Genomic DNA, 26,187 nt, shown 5'->3' on the forward strand with positions numbered 1-26,187 from the left:
TTCACAACCATCTGTAACTCCAGTGGCTCTGAAACCCTTGTGGTCTCCACAGGCACCACACATACAGTAGTACAGAAACATACATGCAAGCAAAACATGTACACATAAAATAATAACTTTTAAAATATTTTGAAAATACAAGGAGGAGTCACAGACTAGGGTGAAAGTATTTGTAAGCCTAATAAAGGGGGTATCAACAGAATGTAGAAAGAAATTCTTATATATGTTAAAACAATTTTTAAATGGGCATAAAATTTAAATTAATCTGTAAAAACACATGAATAGATAATGAAAATGAAAAGAATCTTATCATTAGAGAGACATAAATGAAACTATAATGACTTACCACTACACAATCTAGCCAACGGGGGTGGGCCATTCGGAACCGTGTTTGTCTAGCATACATGAAGTCCTGAGACTGAGCCCTAGCACCACATAGAAGGGGCTGTGGTGGTGCATGCCTGAAATCCCAGCACTCTGGAGGTGGATGTAGGAGAGCCAGGACTTCAAGGTCATCCTTGGCTACACAGTGAGTTCAAGATCAGCCTGGGCTACATAAGAGCCTGTCTCAAGAAAACAAAAACAAAATAACTTTAGATGTTAACCACGAGCAGTAGTTCAGGACGAATAGATTCAGGGACACTTGGTCACTGTCTTTTTAGCTGTGTAACCCACTGAGGACCCTTATCAGGCTCCAAGGGATGGCTCCAATCTGATGGCCTCACAGATGGCCCTAGTTTAAAAATGCCCCACAAAACCAAACTAAAAGTCAACTATGGAAAGAGGCGAGGTGTGGGGGTTCATAGGGATGAGGGGGGTAAGAGGGTAGAGGGAGGAGTAAACAGAACACATCACATACATGTATGAAACTTATCAAAGAACTAACAACAAACAAAATAAACGGCATGACTCCATCTACACCTAGTTAACTCAGGTCCAGTGTTGCCCAGACTCAAGGCAGGATCAAGAATAACCTGCAAACTTAACATCACTTAGTTAGGTCTTCTCACCTCTTGATTTCTACTTACATCATGCGTCCAACCTATTTTTCTTTCCATCCCGCTGAGAGGCTCTCCCAGTTTGGGTGACTCTCCAGAATCCATGCAATCATGGTGTGCACTTCATCCATTAGTTTCTTTCTAGTGCTAAATAGTATTTTACTCCATTTCCTGGGCATGCGGTATTTTATTTACCCACTCACCAGCAGACAGATATTCACACTGTCTCCAACAGACACAATTATTTCTTTGAGCACACTGATAAACTGAAAAGAGTTTTCTATATATACAATGTAAGGTCACTATAGTTTCCTTCGGTCAGAAGTTTTTTCCTTCTCTGTCTTGATAAACACTAAAACAGGCAATGATAGATGACTATTACGTCACAGAACACGTATACTTTTCCAGCTAACTTGCATTTGAAATGAACTGTAACATGATTCTAAAAAAAAATCCAGATGCTTGGGAGTCCAGGTTCTGAACACTGGGCACAGGGTGCAGACACTTCTGTGGCCAACTGCTTTATTCTAGTGACATCTAGTGGCAAAAGTATTGTCAAAAACAGAACTGCTGGGTTTGCTAGACGGCTCAGAGGGTTAGGATATCGGTCTACAAACCTGAAGACTTGAGACTGATCTAAAAAAAAAACCCAAAGTCCAGTGCAAGTTTCCAAAATCACATCCCTTTAAAAAAAAAAAAGTCTAGGGACTGAGGAAGAAAGGGCTGCTACTGCACTTGCCGAGTATGCCCAAGGCCCTGGGTTACTTCCCAGCACCACAAAGCAATCATCACTAAACTCATTAGCCGAATAATCTACATTTTGTGACAATAAGTAGAATTCAAATTCACCATCTTCAAATTAGTTTATCCAATGCACGGCCCATGCATCCATTCAAGGACACTTAATATGCTCAAGTAACAAAGAGATGCCTTATCTCACAATCACTGAGTGTGACTCTGAAGCCAGGGCCTGACCACCAGCCTTTTTTTGAGGGGGCGGGGGGTCAAGACAGAGTTTCTCTGTGTAGCCCTGGCTGTCCTGGAACCCACTCTGTAGACCAGGCTGGCCTCGAACTCAGAAATCCACCTGCCTCTGCCTCCCAAGTGCTGGGATTAAAGATGTGTGCCACCACTGCCCAGCCCACCAGCCGTTTTAAAGTTTTACCTGGTAGCCTGTTAAACACAGTAACATTTTGGAAATAATTTCAGATTGTACCAGACAGTGATCACACATGTCTTTATTCCCAGCACTTGAGAAGCAGAGGAGGCAGATCTCTGAGTCTGAGACCAGACTGGTCTACACAGCAAATTCTGGGACAGCCAGACTACACGGAGAAACCCTCCTCAAAGAAGTTATAGATTGAGCATCCTTACTTCAAAAACCCTAAAATGTGAAACTTTTTGAACACAGTGTCAGTGCTCAGAGGTTTCAGATTTCAAAACACCTAAAGCCGATGAAAATAGCCCAAACCTAAAAACTCTAACACCTAAAACATTGACATTCCAAAGCATTTAGAATAAGGCATGCTTAATCCACACTATCGAGACCAGACGTTCTTCCACACTGTTCTGATTCTCAGCGACCTTTAAGTTTTGGAATAACTTTTCTTCCCTTAGGTTCCCCACATCTGTGAGCCCTTACTATATCCTGCCATGACAGTTCCCCCACCCCCAGAACACCAGGAACTCTTCATGGACCACAACCATGGTTTTGCTTTTGTATCGCCAGCCTAAAGATAGCTGATGAACAAAAAGAATTAATAAATTTGTTTAGATGGATGAATAAATATTTTAGACAGCACAGTTCTAAATCTAGGCTATGGCTCTCTTCTGTTCAGGAATTAAAACGTTATCTACTACAATCAACTCTGCATACTGTAAGACTGTTACCAGATCAAGCTTTCCAATCATCAGTTAAAATCTGAGAAGTGGAAAGAACATAATTTTTTTTCAATTCTGGAGATATTTATAAAGCCTCATCTCTCCTAAACTGACATATCACTTCTAGATGCTAGTGTGCTTAAAAATAGAAATATAAAAAGGGGTTTTGAAAAGTAGAAAAACTTAAAGTGACTGACAGAATTTGATGCTGTCTAGTCTTATGTATTCAGGCTGTCACAAACCACTAACAGACCAGGGTGTCAGAGAACATACATGCGCCTCTTCCTGTCATACTTCAGCACTATGTTACCTAGCTCAGATAGGAATATGTTTACAATGACATAACTCCATGCACTTACTTTCATTTAAATTCAGAAGATAGCACAAATTACAAATGTAAATAACAAAGAATGGATAGTCAGTATACATGCTGGCAATTATTCCAGCGTTGGTTTGTCTGAGGGAGGTTTTCACTAGGGAGCCCGAGGAGACCTGAAACTTGCTATGCAGCCCAGGCTGATCTCCACATCACAGCAGTCTTCGCCGCTGCCTCCAAGTGCTAGGATTACAGGACTGATCCACCATATCCAAGCTGAGCTAACCATGAGATTAACTGAAATTAAAACCTAAGTATACTACTCAAGTAGAGGGACGGTTCAGTACTAAAGTGTTTTCTCTCATGGTCTATGCTATATAGGAAGAACTTACCTCAGTCAGGGAGAGAAAAAGGCCTAAGCTGAAATCAGAATTTTACCCCCTTACCTCGGGCTATCTAGATTACAGTATACCCCAAATATAATTTTGGCAAAGAGTTACTTGTATAGTTTATATAGTTTTATATAGTTTATATAGTTTTGTTTATATCGAAGATTTTAAAACTTGGAATGCCCTCCCTGTCTTTCTATAGCAATCTCTCCAATGTTTTTTTCCTCTGTCAAGCCTACTCCACAGAGTACTCTACAGGCTAGGTTAATAATCCCCCTTCCAAACCAGGAAGAGGGATAACATTTGAAATGTAAATAAATAAAATAACCAATAAAAAAAATACCCCCTTCCATCCACGCCTACTCTTTTTAGCACACTAGCAGTATTACTCAATACTATATTACTGTGAGTTATCAAGCTGTTTAAATGGCCCACAAAACTACTCAAGTTCCTGAAGGTTAGTGGCCACGTTGTACATTTGCATTTGTCCTGTCTGAACGCTCTCAGACACTTAGCAATGTGTTGCAAGAAGAGGAAAAAAAATTTTTTTAAATGGATTAAAATTTTCTTTTTTCTACTTTTATTGAAATTATTTATTTAATTTTTACAAAGAATTAACTATTATGCCTTCCAGTCACTGACAAATAGAAACCAGATAAAGTATCTGAGCTAGTCTTCAGATGCTCCGCAATGGGCAGTGCCAGAGTGCCCCAAAAGAGAAGGAAAACAAAGCATTCTATTTTCCTAGCTTACAGCCTGGAGGCAGTTTCCAGGATGTAGACCAGGGAGGTGACTTAGTCATGGCTGCTGTAACCAGAACAACATGGATGGGTGGCTTAGTCAACAAATCTTTCTTTCTCCTAGTTCTGAAGCCTGGAACATCCATGGCCCAGGAGTCCAAAGACCTGGTTCTAGTTTATAAATGGCGATCTGCTTACTGTCTCATCACCTGGCAAAGATAAGCATGTCCTTCTTTTCATCTTCTCTTGTAAGGGCACATCACCCCAAGGGTGCCAGTCTTATAATCAAATTACCTACAGGTCTAAGATCCCATCTCCCTATAAAATCATAGCAATTCTGTTGCAACCTCCGGTTTTGGACTGATAAAGACATTCAGTCCACAACAAAGGGTATCTCTGAGAAAAGCCAGTTTCCTTACTGATCTGGAGAGAGGGTACAGTATTGGAAAACCTAGTGTCTTCAGCTGACACATCAAACCATGGGAGAGGCAAGACCTCAGTAAAGGGACATTTGAGCTCTGCACCAGTGTGCCTGTGAATCTCCAGCTAATACTAATCTGAAATATATGGAGTAAAATTCCATGAAGCTGGAGAAACAACCACAGGAAAATGGTAAACCAAACAATTTTTGACTCTCACACAAGGCCAAGCACTGCTCCTGTGACCACTAGGCACAAAGAGAAGCTGCTGCGTAGACACCGGGGCCACTGGTGGAGCTCCACAGGCAGTGCACAGAGGGGTCTATCAACTTGGTAGTAAGGGTTATGATGTACTGAGGACTGCCGTGCAGGAGCTTGGTAGCGCAGACCTGCAATCCCAGAAGTGGAGACAGGGGGATCAAGAGCTCAAGGTCATCCTTATCTACACAGCAAGTGGACATAGTCTACAAGAAACCCTATCTCAAACAAACAAACAAACAAACAAACAAACAACAAATGAAAAAGACTGCTTCAGAGGGGCTGGAGAGATGGCTCAGTGGTTAAGAGCACTGACTGCTCTTTCAGAAGTCCTGTGTTCAATTCCCAGCACCCACAAAGGGGCTCACGACCATCTGTAATAGGATCCATTGCCCTCTTCTGGTTGTCTGAAGATAGCTACAGTGTACTCATACATAAAATAAATAACTCTTTTTAAAAAAGACTGCTTTAGAAAACAGAACTGGGAAATAGGCAAGCCTACAAAGGGTCACACTGATTATAAGGAACCTGCAACAAAGCAGGGCATGGTTGCGCGTGCCTTTAATCCCAGCACTCAGAGGCAGAGGCAGTGGATCTGTAAGTTTGAGGCCAGCCTGGTCTACACAATGAGTTCCAGGATAGCCAGAGTTATATAAAGAAACTCTGTCTCAAAAAGGAGGGAAAAAGGAAGAAAGTTCAAAAATAAATAATATGCAACATGTACAACAGAGCAAAGTCCAATATCCTTCAATGGAACACGGCAACTAAAACTGTAACATTTGTAATGGTTAGCCTATAAGAAACTTCCAGACATGCAAAGAAACTAACCAAGAGGACTTGAAGCAAGAAGAATGTTTGATCAATAAAACACACAAGCCAGAAAAAATGAATGAGAAAAAAGCCAATATAAATGCACTCAGATATCCAAATCAGAAAAAGATAGCACAACCAGACAACTGAAAGAAATTCAGGGCAGTTATTTAAAGCTGAACAACACAGCATCTGATTTAAAACTATTGGATGGATTTAGAACAGTATAGACAAAAGAGAAACTAGACCACTGAATTTAGAAACACAGCAATGAAAACAATCCAGAATAAAGACAAAAAGGAAAAAGACTAAAATTAAAAACTGAAAGCTGTACCAGCAGCAGTGAGCCTGTTTGCTAAAGGCAGGTTTGACTCCAGCACTGCAGAAAGAAAACAAATGAAAAGGCTGGGTGTTAGGAGCCTGCCTGTAAGCTTAGCACCTGAGGCAGGAGGATACATAATACAAAGCCAGCTTGCCCTACATAATGAGTTGTAGGTCAATCTGGGCTGGGTATATAGAAAGACTCTAAAGACTATATGAAAGGAAGAAAAAAAAGGAAGGAAGGAAATAAAGAGGGAGGGAGGGAGGGAATTAAAGGGAGGAGGAAAGAGCAAGCTGGGTAATGATGGCTCATGCCTTCAATTCCAGCACTTGGGAGGCAAAACAGGTAGATCTCTTGAGTTGGAGGACAGACTACAGAGGGAGTTCCAAGACAGCCTGGGATTCACAGAAAAGCCAATAGATAGATAGATTAGATAGATAGATAGATAGATAGATAGATAGATAGATAGATAGATAGATAGATTAGATAGGTAGATAGACAGACAGACAGACAGATAGAGAAAAGAAGAGGGAGGAGGAAGAGGAGGAAAGAGAGAGAATGAGAGAGAGGAAGAGGGACAGCAAGAAGGGAAAGGAGTCAATAACAGCCTAGGGAAAATGGTCTAATAGACCTACTGATCTCACAAGAAGAAAGATGTGGGGCAAGATATTAAAAGAAATAATAACCAATAATACTTGATTAAAACAAACAGGTATGAACCAGGCCAGAGAGATGGCTCAGAAGGTAAAGGTGTTTGCTATGCAATTTTGGTGACCTGAGTTGATCTCCAGATGTTTATAAAGGAGTAAAGAGAGAATACAGTCCACAAAGGTGTCCTCTGACATACATACAGTAACATGTGTGCTGACACACACATATCATGCATGCACACACACAAATTTAACTAGAAAGTTATCAAAGAACACAGTATAGAGATGGATGGTTTCCTTAATGTCATTTTCCACTAGAAGACCCAGGGAATACTTTGAAAAATACCCGACTCTAGGGCTAGGGTCAGGAAGGAGCAGCATGATATTGGTCCAGAATCCAAGGAAAAGCAGAAGTTCGTCAAAGGGCCCTGAGAAATCAGACTAAAAGTGTGCAGCTGAACATGGCTGGAGCGTCTAAAGAGTGAAAACAAAGACTTCACTTGCAAACAAAAACAAAGCAAACAAGAACAGGAGTCCACTGTTCTACACTTACTTCAGTAAATAAATGAATAAACAAATGGAAGAAGAAATCTCTTCCCTGTAGTAGAATGTAAGCTGGTCGCTGTAGAAGACATGATAACATTAGAAAAGAATTGTGCAACCATGACAGTATAATTAATTCCAAAAACCCCTCAAGCTAGACGTGGCAGCACATGCCCATAATCCTAGCACTTGGGAGGTGGAGGACGGAGGAGTCAAGGTCAGCTTTGGTTATACGGCAAATTAGGGGCTGGCCTGGGTTTCATGAAACTATCTCAAAAACTAACCAAAACCCAAAAATAATAACAACAAAAGAAAATGCAGCAACAGATTTTTTTTTTTTAAGCGGTAAAGAGAGAGGATTGGAAGATGAGAGTCATGGTCTTGCTGGATCTGTTCAAAAATAGTGAGTACTTTTTGTACTCATTGCTTAAGGATTTTGTAACAACCTGGGTAAAAATGACATTTTTTAGCTGCAAGATATACTAGAATTTTTAAACCAAATGAAAATGAAATCAGCTGGTCTCAAGTAAGGCCAACTCAGACTACAGAACAAGATGTTTTTTTTAACAAAACAAACAAAAATAGGGAAAAATAGAACGCTCAAATATTCAATTGATCTAAGAATGACAGAGAAATGTATGAAGGAAGCAAAGCACAGGGCATAAAAAATAAACTAAGTGGTAGATTCAAATGTCGTCAGATCAAGTTTTACAGGACTACATGTTGACTCTGAGACCGCGCACAAGAGCAGCAGCCGACTACTGAGTACAAGATACATACTTTCAACATAAAGAAGACATAAATAGATGAAAAATAAACAATGGAAAGAGACTATACAAGAATAACTATAAGAAAGCCAGGCAAAACAGACCACACGACGGGACAACATCACAGACAGAAATGTAATGATTAAAAAGATCAATATGTAATCATTACTGAACCTGAAGATAAGATTCCCAAACTACACAAAGCAAAAGCTGGCAAAAATTAATAAGGCAAACTGTCAACCATAGCTGGGTGCTTTACACTTCTGTTTTAGTAAATGATGACATTAAATAAATCAAAAAAGATGTGAACACTATTAACTCTACCTTGACCTAACTGACACCTAGAGAACCCGACACCCAACGTCATAGAATCCACGTCTCTTGAGGAAGACATTCACGTGCACATTATCACCTGATTTTTAAAAAGTCTCAAAAACAATGTCTCTCAGGGGCTGGAGAGATGGCTCAGAGGTTAAGAGCACTGGCTGTTCTACTAGAGGTCCTAAGTTCAATTCCTAGCAATCGCATGGTAGCTCATAACCATCTATAACGAGATCTGGTGCCCTCTTCTGCCCTGCAGTGTACATGCAGACATGCATGCATGCAGACAGAACATTGTATACATACTAAATAAGTAAATAAATAGTCTATAGGGACTGGGGAGTTAGGCCAGTCAGGAAGGGGCTTGCTTCATAAGCATGAGGGCCTGAACTGCACCTACAGAACACACTCAAAACAAAAACAAACAAAAAATAGAACCGAGCGTGACAGTAAGCACTAACAAAGTGAAGACAACAGGTCCCTGGACCTCACTGGCCAGCCAGCTGATACTTGGTAAATTCCAGGCTAATAAGAAAAAAAGGGGGGCGGGGATTGTGTGACCAGGACTTGAGAGATGGTTTAGCAATTAAGTTTGTTGGTCTTTCAGAGGACCCAAGTTCAGCACCTATGATGGGCAGCTCACAAACACCTGTATCTCTAGCTCCAGGGTATCCAATGTTTACTTGTGGCCTCTGTGAGCAGACACACACACACACACACACACACACACACACACACGCTCACACACGCTCACACATTCACACGTAAATATAATTTTTTTTAATAAAAAAGATGGGCAGTAGCTGGGTGGTGGTGGTGCATGCCTTTAATCCCAGCACTTGGGAGGCAGAGGCAGGCGGATTTCTGAGTTCGAGAGTTCGAGGCTAGCCTGGTCTACAGAGTGAGTTCCAGGACAGCCAGGGCTACACAGAGAAACCCTGTCTCAAAAAAACAAACAAACAAAAAACAAAAACAAACAAAAAAAAAAGGTGGGTAGTAACAGAGGAATTGACATCAAGGTTATACTCTAACCTCTACACACATATACACACAAATGCACAAACACCTGCAAATACAAATTTAAGGGAAAAAAATGGCCTTAGGTTGGCTGGAAATGTATCTTGGCAATAGAGTGTTTGCTTACCAAGCATGTGCAAGGCCCCAAATTTCACCCTCAGAACTGGGGGTGATGGGGGGGTGTTCTATGTTTATTGAATAAGGTAAATAAATACATACAAACATAAGCAGAAGATAGAATATTCTGAATTTAAAGGATCAGTACATGGGCCTGGAGAAATAAATACCTTGGTGCATAGACATACATTCAAGCTATCTTGGCTTGCTTTTTATTGCTATGATAAACACCATGACCAAAAGCAACTTGGGAGGAAAGTATATATTTTAGCAAATCTCTTACAGTTCATCATTGAGGGACATTAGGGCAGGAACCCAAGGCAGAGACAGGGATGATTGCTGCTTACTGGCTTGTCCTATGGTTTGTTCAGTTTGCTTTCTTTCTTCTTTTTTACAATTTTTACATTTTATTTTTATGAATGTTTTTCCATGTGTGTATATCTGTGTACTTTTTATGTGCCTCATGTCCACAAAGACCAGAAAAAGACATCAAATCACTTGGGACTAGAGATACAAGTGTTTGTGAGCCACCATGTTGGCACTGGGAAATGAACCCATGAATCCATGTCTTCTAGAAGAACAGCCAACATGTCCCAGCCATCTCTCCAGCCCCCAGTTTGATAACTTATACAACGGCCCAGGACTACCTGCTCACAGTTGGTGCCACCCTCCATATCAATAATCAAGAATCTCCAGCTCCTGGGTATCCAATGCCCAGAGACTTGCCTAAAAGCCAATCTGATGGCATTATGTTCCTTCTTCCTAGACCACAGCTGGTGTCAAGTTGACAAAAACAAAACAAAAACCTAACTAATTCATAAGCAAAGCATCCATACATATAAAGTAAAATAAAATTTTTAATTTAAAAAAGAAAAGAGGCTGGGCAGCAGCGACAAACACATGCCTTTAATCCCAGCACTCCGGTCAGTTTTACAGAAAAACCCTCTCAAAAAAAGCCAAAGGAAAAAAGGAATGGTACGTGAGAAAGTTACTAGTTCATAGCCAGAGGAATAGGACAAGAAGTTGAGGCTAACAACACAGCTTTCAAATCACCTTGATGTCTACTTTCGAAATACTTAAGGTCCTTAGAAGCTTGTTTCTCTAGAAGAGCACTGGGCAACAGTGCATGCAAAGAAAAACAAAGCAGCCAGAAAACCCTAGCACTATGAGATTGGCGCAGAGCAATGACACAAAAAAGAAATTTAGAAAGTGAGATGAAAATGTGCATTGAATATGAAAAGAAAGAGGCAGCTGTGCTCTGAGGACAAACGTCAGGCACGAAAAGAGAACATGTACTTCTCTACAGAAGCAGATCAGTAAGTAAGGGCAGGGCTGTAGGGATGGCTCAAGCAAGAGGTGCTTGCTCCCAAGCCTGATGACCCAAGTTTGATCCCAAGATCTCACATGGTGAGGAGAGACATGACCTCTACAAGATGACGTCCACACGTGTGCTGTAGTATGTGTGTGCACATGCACACACCAGAATAAATAAGACCTTCAAGAATGGCAGAAGCAGAAAGGGACATGTAGTGACCATTTAGAGTAGCTTTGGCAGCAGAGATTTAAACAAAAGAGCAAAGCCAGGAGGAGCAATGAAGTCTCAACAAAGTTAATTTTTTAAAAAATCCTTTCTGTATATATCGCAACAAGAGAAAACAGGTACACTAAGCCAGATACTGGAGGGAAAGAAGTGCAGAAGCAAAGTAAATGTGTGTGGGTGTTACAACAGAAGTAGACGTCTCTGAGATCTGGTGGAAAGAGACAATGGATGCAGGCCAGAGGCTGGCTAGCAAGAGCAGAACACTGAAGCTGCTCTGGTGAGGTGGCTTCACCTTCCCAGTCGATTTAAGCAACTCTTCACCCGGTATTTCCTTTCACTCAGTGACACTGGTTCTTTGCTGGTTAGTAATTCATGTTGAAAAGCTTGACTCAATAGGTACTAGACACACAGATAAATCTACAGGGTAGTCAGAAATAAGCTACCAACGTTTCCAATATGGTATTTGGGAGAAACTGTATTTAGGATCAACCTGTGCTTGGAGACACTTCAAACTGTTCAGAGAAGACTGTGGCTCTGGGTAAGGTCCATCCTCTCAGCCTTTCCTTTGGTACACCACTTTCCAATTCAGTGATGTCTGGCTAGAGACTGATGAATGTGGAAGACTTTATGTCTGATCTTTCAGAATGACAGAGGAGGACCTGGTTAGACAGCACACAGCAGAGAAACTGGTTCTGTGAAATCTCACTCCTTGTTGTTCTTCCCCATCCTTTCCTATTGCTTCATCCCCCAGTTAAGTACAGTTCTCCGTGTTCTAAGACCCTTCACTGCTGCTCTATGTGATTTAACTCCCCCAAGAAAAGGCCAAAAGACTGCCTTTGTTTCTTTGTTCTGGCTTTCCTTTTCTTTGTATTTTTATGCCCAGGCTTGCCACAAACTATCTTTCTGCCTCTGCCTCGTGGTGTTAGGATTACAGACATGTACCACCTCACGGAGCTCCAAACTCTTTAATAAGAATTCGTTTCACATGCCTTCTGTTCTTAACACCCACGCTCAGAACATCCAACAAAGCTGCTTAGTGTCACATAAGCATCCAAGTTGTATAAGCTTGATTTCCTGGCTCGTAACAAGGACAGTCCTTTCTTAGGCAGGAAAACAACCCCTTATGTTATATCCAAGGTCATGAACAAAAATGGCAGGTCAATTACAAACAATGTATATGTGTACACACATCTATTCATCCACTAAAAGTGAAGAGGACATTTTTCTAACTTTGACATAAAAACAATATTGCATCTCTCTTAGGAGTGTTTCATTCCTATAGAGTGATATAGAGTCAGCTTCATTTTAAAAAGTGAGTGGTTAAAACTTAACTGAGAAATGTACAGGGCTTATTTAATTCATCGGCATCTTAGTAATGTACATGAAATCAACAATTTGCTTCTGTCTGTGTTCTGGCATGACCACACTACTACTTTCTAGTTTTCTTCCATTTCCTAGTAAGTATTTTACATATGAAAATAAATTGCTAACTCAGAGGTTGCTATGAAAAACAGAAATTCTTTGACTTGAAAAAAAATGAGAGGAACAGATATTTGTATTATGCAGCATTTATACCCTGGTATATTTATGCAAAAGAGTTAAAACCAAAGAATCTGCTTGCTTCTTAAAATGCAAACATTACCTCAGTCATACAAATAGCCTCAAACTCGCCCAGTCTCTGCCTCTGCAGATCACCCACCAGCATTAGATTACATCATATGACATTATGGAACAATAGTGAACTCTGTATTAGTTGAATATATTGTTTTGAAAGAATAAGCTGTCATTAACTTGAATAAAGGCTCTCTGAAATCAAAACCGGGGGGTATAGCCTTTACTGGGTGGCCTTTGTTTTTCTACTTTAATAAACTGCCTCACCCTGAAAGCAAGGTGAAAAAGGACATGGCAGTAAAAAGGCAACTGTCATGAGTCTCCTGCAACTCCTGCCCATCAGGCAGGGCCTCAGCTTTCAGTTACCAGGCAGAACAATGTCAAGGCAGGAGGCTCCACTACAAATTGGACACCTAAAATCCAAACAAGCTTGCACACACATACCCTCTCCCTGGGATAGCCATGATTTATAGAACAGGCCCTGCTCAGGGAACAAGTCTTACTCTATGGCTGGCATGTCCCATTGCCATCTGAAGATGGGCGATTGCTACAGCCAGTGACTTTAGGCCAGGAATTTAAGGTGGATCCCAATGTTTTAATCTATACAGTAAAAAACAAAATGGCTATCATGGGGAAGTACTGAGGGGACTTGGACACTATTGTTATCAACTATATTCATTAGTTTACTTAATTTTCCTGTCCACCTGTCTTTTCTAAACACTATCCAAAGAATTTCTTGTTCACAAATGATACACAAGCGTCTGTAAATACTCGCTGCCTGTGGTTTGTGCCTGTGGTCTGAACACAGCTTACCATTTCTAATCAAGAGAGTGCTCTATTTTGCTTAGCCAAACCCAGATGAGCACCCAGAGTCACCTGCCCCTCACCAGCTTTCCTTTCCTCTCTGCTATAACCTATTCTCAAAGTAGTTAGATGGTGATTACAGCCTAGTTACCAAGGTAACCAAGTCCAGGTGCATCACCTTGCAACACACTCACTTGTTTCATACATCACTCATGTTCAAGATGGATGACCTATGCTGACCTTAAGTTCACGTTAGCATCTCTTAACACCAAGCTCTCTCCTAGGTGCTTTCCTACTAGTCAGTTTATTCTCGTGTTAATTACTGCAAATGATTCAACACTGACCCCAGAACATTACTAAGTATATCTCAAATTCAGGTTTGCTTTTTGTATTTTTCCTTGAGTGAAAAGGACAAGAATTAGTCACAGAAGACTCATGAAGGATGAGAAGACTTTGGGGAGTGAGAGGATGAAGAAGGCACATGAAAACTGACTGAACTGTACTTTATACAGGTCCAGGAAGGGTGAAACGCAGAAGATCAATATCCAGCTGTTAAGTTTCTGAAGACTGGGCAAGGAAGTATATGTTAGGGTAGAAATTTCATTAATGCTGGCTTCTTTGGAGAATATTATTCCACAAAATAAGGGGAAATGAGAAGATGGGCAAGAAACAGAATATAGTATGGTCTTTCATCATGCAGAGGACTTATCAAAGCCTAATCTGGTAGCCAGTATAGAGGAGAGTGAAATCGTGGATGGCCTCTTCTATAAAGTAGATGAGTTACTGCAAAGAATACGATGACCCACAGATCACCTGGACCATGCTATCTGTTTTTGTTAGGCACAGCACAGGATGGTGTAACTAGGTAGGATGTGACTTTGGTGAAGAAGTTTCAAGTGCAATCTCTATCTGCCAGATGTCTGATCTTGCAGACATCACTTAAACAAATTCAATGATGCAAGAATTACAAGAACGGTATGTGTATATATGTAAGGCCATGGTACATTTTAATATAAATAACTATATAAGATATTTTTGTAGAGTCTACTACACCAGCTTGCTCTTGTCTAGGTATTTGTCACCTCTAGGGTTCGTATTGAAATTTTACTCCCCCCAAGGCACAGACTAACGGTATTTACAGGCAGGGCCTTTGGAAGGTAATCAGGATGAGATGTGATCATAAAGGTGGAGCCCTAAGATTGCATGATGGCTTTGAGGAGAAAGAGAGATCAAGACAGCAGTTTTCATTGCTTTGTGATGTCCTTCTTCATGTCATGACCCAGCAGAGAGGCTGTCACCAAATGCTACAAAGATGTCAGTATCAAGGTCTTCAACATCAAGAAGTGTAAGGTAACTTAACCTCTTTTCTTTATAAATTTCTCAGTCTGTGGTATTGTTATCAAAAGAAAAAGAAAAATGAAGAAAGATGCAAGTCAAGTAAACCATAGCCTTTATTTATGCTCATTATAGCTAGATTTTGTTTTGGGTATTTTGGGGGGAGGGAGAGGCAGGGACTCAGGAATTTCTACAGCAGAAGCACCATTCAGTTGACAGAAAACCATCTCCAGGAGTGGAAAGGTAGCTCAGTTATTAAAGTGCTTACCATGCAAGCATGAGACCCTAAGTTCCATCCCCAGAAACCACATCAAAAACTGCAAGTGGTAGCACACACTTGTAATTCCAACCCTGGGTATTTGGAGACTAGTCAGATATATGAGACCAGTTGGTCTAGTCTAAGTAGCAAGTCCCAGGTCCAAATGAGAGAGCAATTTTCAAAATACAAGATGGACGGTTCCTGAGAGCAAATACTGGAGGTTGACCTGTGGCCTCCAAATATGCACCCACACAGCATTCATGCACACACACACACACCCACACACACACAAAAGGTAAAGAAACTAAACTCCACTTAGTGTAGCTATGAAAACAACAAGGTTATGGTCTTCATATAAAGTACCTAGAAATATGCTAATCGGGTAGGTAACCATTCCTCTCATAAGCATACTTTTCTCTTATGCAAGAAAGTAGGCAGAATGAATTACCAGTACATTAGTGGTGACAGAATCTTTCTATGAGTCTGAGCTAGTCAACCTATACCACATCCAGATCGCAAAAAAATAATAAAAATCTTTTCACGGAAATGTTGCAGGGAAGGGCCACCTCCAGTAACATCAACTCATTCTTCCATTTACTCAGTCCTTATCTTAGGTCAGGTTCTATCTCAAGTGCTGGGCTTCAGTAGTAGAAACGAACAGAAAACTCTGTTACCATGTAGATGACATTCTAACGGAAAAATACAGATAGTAAATCAACTGGACTGGCAAGATGGCTCAGATAGCTAAAGGCACTTGCTGCCGAGCCCGATAACCTGAGTTGATCCTCAGTACACACACACACACACACACACACACTAAACAGATAAATGTAAAAATATTCCTAATTGACCATAGCTCGATGGTGATTAAGTGCTACAGGAAAATAAATAAATAAATAAATAAACAAACAAACAAACAAACAGGCAGAGAAAGAGACTCCAATTTCAGTCAGGGCATTCAAGGAAGACTTTTCAGAGAATACGCCAATTAAGGAAAGACCCAAGAGACAAAAGAGTGGTGGGGTCATAAGTAAACCTCCCCAACAAGCCCAGATACTGCAAATGCTCTTACCTTTCAAAAGGGGCTGGAAGGTTGGAATCTCTTGCAGCTTGATGACATCAGGGTCATTGCTGACATTCCTTGAGGCCTGGGAGCCCTGAGCTACCACCACAATATCATCCATCTTGGCCCGATGTTTAGCTGGAGACGGAGTCACTGCAGATAAAGTTATACAGATCAGTAACCACGTGCTGAAGAGTCACCACTGCTCACCAACAGTCATTAGAAAGAGTAGTTCGCAGTAAGGGAGAGATTTTCTCATCTTAATGGTTTCTCTTCAAAGCCATCCTTATTTGAAATGACAAACTACCTCTTTGTCTTTGAAATGCTATACGGGGTTAAAGTTTGTTTTGTTTTTACTAAAAGGAAATACTGGTGTGCTGGCACCATGCCTTTAATCTCAGCATTCCATAGGCAGAGACAGGCAGATCTCTGTGAGTTCACGGCCAGCCTGGTCTACAGAGTGAATTCCTGGAGAGTTGAGGGGGAAAAACACCAATAAAAAAAAAAAAAAGACAAAACAAACAAACAAAAGACTATTCATGTCTGGGATGTACTCAGCTGGACAGGTAGCCCACATCCGCGATTCTGGTACTTAGGAGGGAGATACAGGTAAACCAAGCTTCAGTAACAAGGGTTGGAGATATGGCTCACCACTTAAGGGCACTGGCTGCTCTTCCAGAAGACCCTGGTTCAATTTCTAGCCGCTACATGTTGGTTCAAAACCATTTGTAATTCCAGTTCTAGTCGATCCAGTGCCCTTTTATGGCCTTCTCAAGCACAGGACATGACATAGAGACAAAACACCTAGACACATAATAATTTTTTGTTAAAAAAAAAATTCAGTGACAGCCTTGGGAATATAGATCCATCTAGACTACATAAATCACTGTCTGAAAGGAGGAAAATAATATTTTTATATAACCAAATGTAGTTATTTCCTAACAGGGGCTGGCACAGGTAGATTATGGCGAAATTCTAATTTTTTCTCCTCTCTGTGGTACTGAGGATTGTACCCTGAGCCTCTCACATACTAGGCAGGTGTCCTACTACTGAGATATATAGACACAGATGGAGACTGCAAAACCCTCATACATACAGAAACATGACTTCTTTTATAACCTCACATTTTATTGCTCAACACAAAAAAGCATAAGCAAACTGTTTTTAATGTCTCCTTCTTTGATTGTTCTGAATGTCGTTTACAGATTTGCCCAGGGTCAGCAGCCCTGGAAACAGATTTAGGAAAGGTACTGAGGGCCTCTTGGTACAAAGATTCTTCTTGGTGACACAGAATGCAGAGGTGTCTCTCTAGCCTATCGGAGCCAGCCAGGTGTGGTGAACAGACCCAGTAGTGGCCAAAACCTCTGGTTCCAACCCCAAATTATCATCTATCCGTAAGGCTCCAGGGAGCTTTGGTGCAGCACTAGTGCACAGAGGGCAGAAACCATCCACAGGACCATTTCAGGCAGAGGCAACATTGAGAAAATGGGAATATTGCTTCTGGGGCATGTCAACTTAAACCTACAAGGAGTCTCCAGAACAAGATATCCTCTTACCCAAATAATTTCCTGGCCGGAACTAGAATGAATCCCTAAAATGTCTTAAACTCGGAAGTTCTAGTAGATAGTAAGTACACTCAGGCCCGTCAGTCTGATCTGAGGGTAGATATTGCAGAACTACTGTCTTCTAAAAGCTAGCCTCTCCTGAAGCCTGACCTTGCTGGGGGGAGGGGGCGAGGGGGAATGGGAGTGGGGGGCAGATGACAACAACATGGACTGCTGCTGCTTTTATTGCTTTTTCAGGAAAAGTTTATCCTGGCTTTGTAATTTACCTAACACTTTACAAAAGCAGTACCAGTCTTTTCTGCTACAAATTACAGGATTCCTCCTCTCCCCAGACTCAAAGAAAAAGGGACGTCAAAGCATTTAGGTATTATTTATTCATAAAGATGTGGGCAAAAATGAGTATACTATAAAAATTACCCTGGCACAGGAGGGTCTGTCAATTCTATCAGAAACAAGCCTCTGCTGTCAACTCCCAGATGAGCAACTGTATGATAGAATGCCACACTACTTCCCCAAAAGTATGCTTCTGGCCTGACATAGAAAAGTAAGAGATGAGCCATTTTTGCGGGTTTGTTATAAAACAGACATGACACTCTAGGCCTTCCAAGGAATCAAAACACAACAAAGCTAGTAGATGCAAGCGCCTGACTGCAGGTCTTGAGGAACTGTCTTGAGGAACGCCCTTCAGCATGAATCATCGCTATATCTGTTAACTTCCACATTTCTGGGTAGCAAAGGTTACCAAGTAGAGGGCCATTCTGAGACTCTTCTGCAGTCAGAGATTTTAACTAATTAGGCTTGCAACCCTTGAGCCTAGCTAAGGCACTCTCAGAGGTTACCTGAGTAACAACAAAAGGAACAAATGGTTTTCAATTGCCAGCTGTTTTATTGAGCACACTCTACAGGTCCGGTACAATACCCTTCAAATTCCTACTCGAAACGCTTAAAAAGTCTAAAAACTGTGAACAGAAGATACACTAAGACTGCCTGCCACCTGGCCAACTTATTAAAAGGAAAAAAAAAAAAAAAGAACCTGATACCTGAGTGGAAAGAGCAGTTTCTGGACATATTTGCACCCAAACATTAGAGTGACCGCCCAGTGCTCACAGATCCCTTCTGAAAAGGTACCTCGACACCCCGATTTTCAGAAAACCTGATCATAGAGGTCCGGGGTATGATCAATCCAGTGTGAGCCAAATCTCAGGCATCATTGGCGATTCCTGGAACCGAACATTAAGGAGGTCGTCTTTTAAGAATTAGTGAAGCTGAGCGAGCCGGTTTAGGGGACCAGGGCTAGGGCGGGAGGCCACGCTTTTTCTGTGTTAGGGCACACTGAGGCCCTCGTCGGCTCCGCCAGCAACACCCGTGCGGGAGGTGAGGCACCGACCTGAGGCGTTCAGATCGCCGGGGCGGCTCTCGGCCTCCGCGCTCTGCTCGCTGCCCATGGCGCCAGCAGCGGAGGGACAGTGGAGCAGGGGCCTGGGAGAGCGGGGAGACCCCGCTGGGCCACAGACACGCGGGGAGGCGCGGCGTGAAGACACGCCACTCGCCTTCCTGAGGGGCGCGTTGACAGGAGGCTCGGGACACCGGCGGGGCTGCGGCCGCGACCGGCGGGCGGCGCTGCTGTCATTCACTGGCTCAGTTGCTTCAGCTCGCTCCTTCCGGGACGCCGATTGGCCGTGCCGGCTACGCGTGCCGTCAGTTCCGGGTTCGAAGGTCCCGCCTCCAAACCCGAGAAAGAGGCGGGGCGGGGCGGGGCGGGGCGGGAGATGCGCGCTGAAGGCTGGGGCGGCGCTCTCTTAAAGGGCCAGGCTTCCCAAAGGCCAAAAATGTCCAGGGAACATCTTTGTCCTTTTCCTACCTTGATGACACATCACCTTTGAGCAACAACACATGTTAAGAACTGTAATGCTGGTTATCTTCAAACAACTTTACAAAATGAGCTGGGTTTTTGTTTTTGAGACAGAAGTTCACACTGTAGCCCTGGTGACCTCGAACTCTCAATCCTCCTGACTCAACCTACCCGAGTGCCGGGTTACAGGGGTAAACCACCATGTTAGGCAAAATCGGTATTTTTACCCCAGTTTTACCAATGAGGAAAAAAGGTGGTCTGTAGACCTCAAATTTCAGTTCACGCTAGTACAGAAGCAAAGCTCTTTTCTAAACTTGGAAAGCAAGGAGTTTTGCAGTGAGAGGTCATACAGGAAATGCCAAGACTCTTAAAAAAAGATTTATAAATAAAAAAAAAGTTAGAATATGATGCTTTATTGACAGATCACTATGGACCTACGAGAAGCCAGGAAGATATACAGCTAATACAAAAAGAAAACTGCTTGTCTGAGCAGATCACAGATGGGTGGGTAGTGACCCAGTGCTTTACAGGGGTTCTCTCATCCGCCTCAAGAAATTACAAGCAGCTAGGCTTTATGATGTATGCCTGTGTAGCTAAAATTCCTTCCCTAGGGGAGCTATAAATACATCTACACCCTCCTACAGTCTCAACTACCACCGAAGTTCAGCCTGAAGGAACCAATGAGTTTATTAGGCTTATTTACAGAGCCAGGAGTGAGGTGGGACTATGGGTGGCTGTAAAGCGGCCACACTGGAAGTTCAGCACCCAGCATACAGGATCAGTTCCATTGTCTGTGTCAGGGTTTGTATTCGCACACAACAACATCATGACCAAGAAAGAAGATGGGGAAGAAAGGGTTTGTTCAGCTTACACTTCCACATTGCTGTCCATCACCAAAGGAAGTCAGGACAAGAACTCACACAGGGCAGGAACTTGGAGGCAGGAGCCGCTGCAAAGACCATAGAGGAGTACTGCTTACTGGATTGCTTCTCCTGGCTTGCTCAGCCTGCTTTCTTATAGAATTCAGGACTACCAGCCCAGGGATGGCACCACTCACAATGGGCTGGGCCCTCCCATCTTTGATCACTAATTGAGAAAATGTCTTACAGCTGGGTCTCATGGAGGCATTTCTTCAAGGGAGGCTTCTTTCTCTGTGATAACTCCAACTTGTGTCGAGTTGACACACAAAACTAGCCAGTACACCCATTTAGCTGTGTGCATAGAGTCCCAGTCCTTCATGTCCCACCTATATACCCCAGCTCCACCCAGAGACAGTCATCCACCCCCAAAGCCACCTTCAAGCAGAATTGCATACAACTGGTTGGGAAGAGTGGCTGGATACTCAGGTGGGAATTCCATATCTCCCTCCACACACCTTACCCCTCTTTCCTTCCTGATGATGTCAGAAAGCCCTGCTGTGGCGATCTTTGGCTAGCAAGCCCAGATGAAATCCTGAAAATGGCAGTAGTTTGGCTCATAGTCCTGTACAACAGCCTGTACTCCAGTGCTCAGAGACTGTGGTGGTGGAGACAAGAGGATCAAGGGTTCAAAGTCATCCTTGAGTGATTAGAGAGTTCAAGGCCAGTCTGGTCTACATGAGACATTATCTTAAGAGACATAAACAAGAAAAGGTCCTAAGATGTTCTGTATAAATACAATACCAGCAGGGCCAGATTGACCTAGGATTTTGAACTTTCCTCTGCTGTGACACAAATATGCTCCACATTTCACCTCATTTAAATTTCACAGCTCTGAGGCCAATAAATATGTAACTTTCAAAGTTAGGAAGTGGTGCAAAGTGAAATATTATTTGGACTGTGGTTTCGAAACTGGCTTTTGCTTCAATTCCCTTTAACAACCCAATGAGAAGAATACAAATAGATTTTTTGTTTGTTCATTTATTTATTCATTCATTCATTTTATACATGAGTACAGTGTAGCTGTCTTCAGACACACCAGAAGAGGACATCACATCCCATTACAGATGGTTGTGAGCCACCATGTGGTTGCTGGGAGTTGAACTCAGGACCTCCGGAAGAGCAGTCAGTGCTCTTAACCACTGACCCACCTCTCCAGCCCTGCAAATAGATTTTTAAGTTCATTACTTTGTAGGAATATAAAGATAGACATAAAATCTCCCCAGAGATCACCATAGGCTCCTAGAACGTGAGAGATTGTTTTGTTTGGGGTTTGGTGAGCAGTGTTGTTTTTGAGACAGAATCTCTATATAGTCCTGGCTAATCTAGTGTTTGATACACAAACCCAGGTCAGACAATCCTCCTGCCTCAGCCTCCCAAATGCTGGGGTGACAGGTATGCCCTATCATGGCCAGCTCTAGAATGGTGAGGAAAGGTGAGGGGTTTGTTTTGTTGTTGTTGTTGTTGTTGCTGTTGTTGTTGTTGTTTTGCTTTGTTTTGAGACAGGGTTTCTCTGTGTAATAGCCTTGGCTGTCCTGGAACTCCCTTTGTAGACCAGGCTGACATGGAACTCAGAGATCTGCCTGCTTCTGCCTCCAAGCGCTAGGATTAAAGGTGTAAGACATCATGTCTGGTGGAAAGGTGAGGTTTAAGTTCAAGTATTTTTTTTAACTCTAGATTTCACGTTATTTGGAGCAGGAGGCAAGGGTGAGCGGTTTGGAGTACCAGTAAAGACCAGAAAAGAGCATCGGAGCCCTGGGAACTAGAGTTACAGCCAGTGTCAGCTACCTGATGCGGGTTGTGGGAACCGGATTCAGGTTCTCTACAAGACCAATACTCAATTATAACTGCCGACCCATCTCTCCAGCCTTTGAAGTATACACTCTAAATGAATGGCTTTAATTTAATACGAAATTTAGTATGCCGTCACCTGTTGACTCAAAGTTTACTGGGGGCCTGTCAGATACTGGGTACATGTTAGAGGTAAGAAAAGATTCAACAAGATGTAGCTCTCATCTTTAAGAAAATGGAATGAGGGACCTGGAGAGATGGCTCAGTGGTTAAGAGCACTGACTGCTCTTCCAGAGGTCCTGAGTTCAATTCCCAGCAACCACTTAGTGGCTGGCAACCATCTGTAATGGGATCTGGTGCCCTCTTCTGGTGTGTCTGAAGATAGCAATAGTGTACTTCTGTAAATAAAATAAATAAGTTAAAAAAATAAAATGAAATGAGTGTTTATAAGTTTTCTCCATTTGTGATTGATGCTTTTTGGAACGACTTATGCGTGAGTAGCAATCTGTGTGACATGTATGAACAGCCTTTGAACGTTTATATTACGTTCATATATATGAGCCTCTTATCACATCTTAAAAAAAAACTTTCTTTTTTCTTTTCTGTGGTTTTTGCTGTTGTTGTTAGAGATGGGGAGGGGGGGCCTTCCTTTGTAGCCCAGGCTCACCCTAAATTCACCCTTACCTCAGCCTACCAAGTCCTAAGATTATAGGTCTGGGCTACCATGCCTATCTTAGAAACAACTGTCTTTATTTTCCAGTGAAGTGGTTTCATATAGAGACAGTCTGATATACTCAAGACTAAAGTTTTCTTTTCTTTGTACTTACGCCTCCCCGGCCTGGAGCTTTCTCCGTTTTATTACCCAGCACACCCAGCCAGCCGGTCTCCCATCCAAAAGTCTCCTTGGCCCCACAGTGCATCTAAGCAGTCCCTGAGTCCTGGGGAGTGTGTCTCTTTAGTTTCTCCCTTATTTCTATGCCCAGTTTAAGGTCCATCATTTCTTTCATTTCTTGGAAGTCAGAAGGCCTCTGACCTCATCTCCTTTAATCAGTTCATTCTCCATGTAGCAAGCAGGAGAATTTTCCAGGATACTAATATATTCTGACTAATATTCTCTTCTCCTTTATGTACACAGGCGACTTCCCTGCCAGACGGTCTGATCCCTGAATGATCATGTTTCCTCTCTCTGAATTACTCAGGGTTTTTTGTTCTTCCTCTTCCTTCTTAATTAGCTAGCTGACCTTCTCCTTTTTGGATCTAGCTTACGTACATCTTCTTGGAGGGCCATCCTCTGAGATTCCTTAGTTGGCATTTCTTCATTCTCTCGATACCCTAGTCAGGTTTCCAGGATCGAGCAGTGCAGAGTGTGACATTATCCCAGCACTCAGAAGGCTAAGGAAGGAAAATCTTGAGTTCAAGGCCAGGTTTGGCTTTATAACAAGACCCTGTTTCAAAAAACATAACAAAACCTCATCATGCAATGAGGTAGCAGTGGATTTGATTGCAAGTTAAACATCTGTTTCATTATCAACACAGCTGTGAAATGTTTATTCTTACAGTTTTTCCTATTCTGTAGATTGAAATTAAGGCCTTGTACATGCTGGGAAAATACTCGACCGCTGAGCTATATATATCCAGTCCTTAATTCTTATTTTTTTTCTAGGAGATGAAGAGATTATTCAGTGATTAAGAGCACTTGTTATTTTTGCAGAATACCTAGATCTAGTTTTCAGGAAGCCACCTACAAGGAAGGTGGCTTACAACCACTGTAATTCCAGTTCCAGGGGATCCGATACCTTCCTCTGTTCTTCCAGGGCACTGGGCATGTTCACATGTGGTATATATACATCCACTCAGACAAACATTCATACACATAAAAAATTAATTTTTTGAGACAAGGTCTCACTGTGTACCTTTGTCTGTCCTGGAACTCACTATGTAGACCAGCCTGGCCTTGAACTTACAGAGATCTACCTGCTTCTGCTTCTGTAGTTCTGGGATCAGGGCATGTGCCACCATGACCCACCAAAATAAAACTTAAAAAAATAATGTTTAATAAAAGCTGGACAGTGGTGGTACATGTCTTTAATCCTACCACTCTGAATTTAATCTCTGCATCTCTGAGTATGATGCCAGCCTGGTTTACAGTGTGAGTTCCAGGACAGCCAAAGCTATATAAAGAAACTCTGTCTCAAAAAAAACAACAACAGGGGCTGGAGAGATGGTTCAGTAGTTAAGGGCACTGACTGCTCTTCCAAAGGTCTTGAGTTAAATTTCCAGCAACACATCATGGCTCACAACCATCTATGAAGGGATCTGATGCCCTCTTCTGGCCTGCAGGTGTACTTGCAACAAAGCACTCATACATAATGTAAATAAATTTTTAAAAGAAAAGAAAAACAACAACAATAAAAAAAAAGTCTAACAGGCAGTTGTTAGCTACCTGATGTGAGTCCTGGGAGCCGAATGTGGGTCCTCTGGGAGGTCAGTATGAACGCTTAGCCATTTCTCTTAGTGTTTTTACTATTTTTTTTTTTTTGAAACAAGGTCTCACTAAATTGTTTAGCTTTAAACTCACTCTGTAGCCAAGCTAGCCATTAAATTTGTGAGCCTCCTTTCTTAACCTTTAGCTAGGGTTACAAACCTGTGCCTCCAGGCCCAGGCCCAGTCCCAGGAAGTTTTGTTTAGTCCCTATTTTCATCAGAGACCTGTGTCCACTGCTGTAATTGAAGACATACAACAAGTCCATTATAGCAGAATGCTAACACGGACATTTCTTTGTTGTTTGAGACATGAAGTCTATGCAACCGAGGATGGCCTGATCTTCCTGCTTTCAAATCTTGAGTTCAGAGATCACAGGCAGGTGTGCATACCCTGCAACCTGAAATTACTAATGGTGGAGGTCTGCTTATTCTTGCGCACGCGCGCACGCGCACCCCATATCATCTCCAGAGACAGAATATACATACACGGCATCTTGTTGCTGCAAGAAAATTACTCCAGCGCAGTAATTAATCCACATTGGAGTCTAGTTTTCCTTGGCTACTCTTTGGTACCAAGCTGTGGCAAGATTACCACAACTGGAAAGTAGATCACCCTCTACCTACTCCGAGTTGGTTTCACACAATGGACTGTTGTTTGCGAGCTCTTTCTCTGACGACATATACCTCCTGCAGCCATTGGTTAAAGCCAGCTTATGTGTTGTCTGTACAGGCCCAGAACAATCATCTATAACGGCACCTTGAAAACTCTTCCAGGTCAGCCAATGTGAAGATGCCGCCGAAAGTTAGGCCGGATTACAACAATCTCTTAAGGAGGTTTTACTCGTTTAGGGTTATATGCAAGCAGGAGTGAGAGCTACCTTTATTGTCTAGCCTCATTTTCTATTTGTTTGACAACAAGCACATTTTAGTTAAACACTTTTAAACCACTATAACCCCAGAGTACTGTGCTAAGTGTTTAGGGATGTCATTTTAACAACTGTGACAGACGGGACTACTTTAATCATTATTATCCATACTCATAAAGAAATCAAGACTTGTAAAACCTTGCAGGTGAAGGGGGGAGGGGTAGAGGAAGGAAGACCGGGACTTAAAAGTTCATACTCAGTTTACATATGGAGTTGGCGGCCAGACTGGTGTGAACCTGTCTCAAAGTAGCAATAAATAAATAAATAAATAAATAAATAAATAACCATAGCAGCAACAACCCAGCACATCCCGGAAAAAGCCAAATGCCTTACAGAGTTAGCTGGAGAACTGCCAGCGGTGATTGAGCCCCTCCTGTTCTCCAATTGTGGAAATAGAGTCTCCTAATTATGCCCAAATTAGGCTGCTCTGTGAACTTTGACCAAGAAGCTGTCCTTGGACGGAATATGGTAGTGTACTCCTGTAACACCTGCA

General features: G+C 42.2%; 1 protein-coding gene across 4 annotated transcripts in view; it reads right to left on the reverse strand.

Annotated features, from left to right (window-relative positions):
• The window catches only part of Borcs5 (BLOC-1 related complex subunit 5), a 67,047-nt gene extending 47,609 nt beyond the window's left edge, over positions 1 to 19,438 (reverse strand). Inside the window, exons 1-3 of one of the 4 annotated variants that reach the window (XM_028781004.1) lie at positions 19,113 to 19,202; positions 16,812 to 16,964; positions 16,170 to 16,313 (exon numbers count right to left, since the gene is read on the reverse strand). In XM_028781004.1, coding sequence (XP_028636837.1) covers positions 16,170 to 16,281 — 112 coding nt within the window. In that variant the 5' untranslated portion in view covers positions 16,282 to 16,313; positions 16,812 to 16,964; positions 19,113 to 19,202. Of the gene's footprint in view, positions 1 to 16,169; positions 16,314 to 16,811; positions 16,965 to 18,765; positions 19,089 to 19,112 lie in introns of those variants that run through there. The other 3 variants (XM_028781003.1, XM_028781001.1, XM_028781002.1) reach the window with 3 other exon arrangements.
• Positions 19,439 to 26,187: the final 6,749 nt, after the last annotated feature.

Source organism: Grammomys surdaster, unplaced genomic scaffold (genome assembly GCF_004785775.1).
Source record: "Grammomys surdaster isolate TR1022 unplaced genomic scaffold, NIH_TR_1.0 373, whole genome shotgun sequence".
Classification (NCBI taxonomy): domain Eukaryota; kingdom Metazoa; phylum Chordata; class Mammalia; order Rodentia; family Muridae; genus Grammomys; species Grammomys surdaster.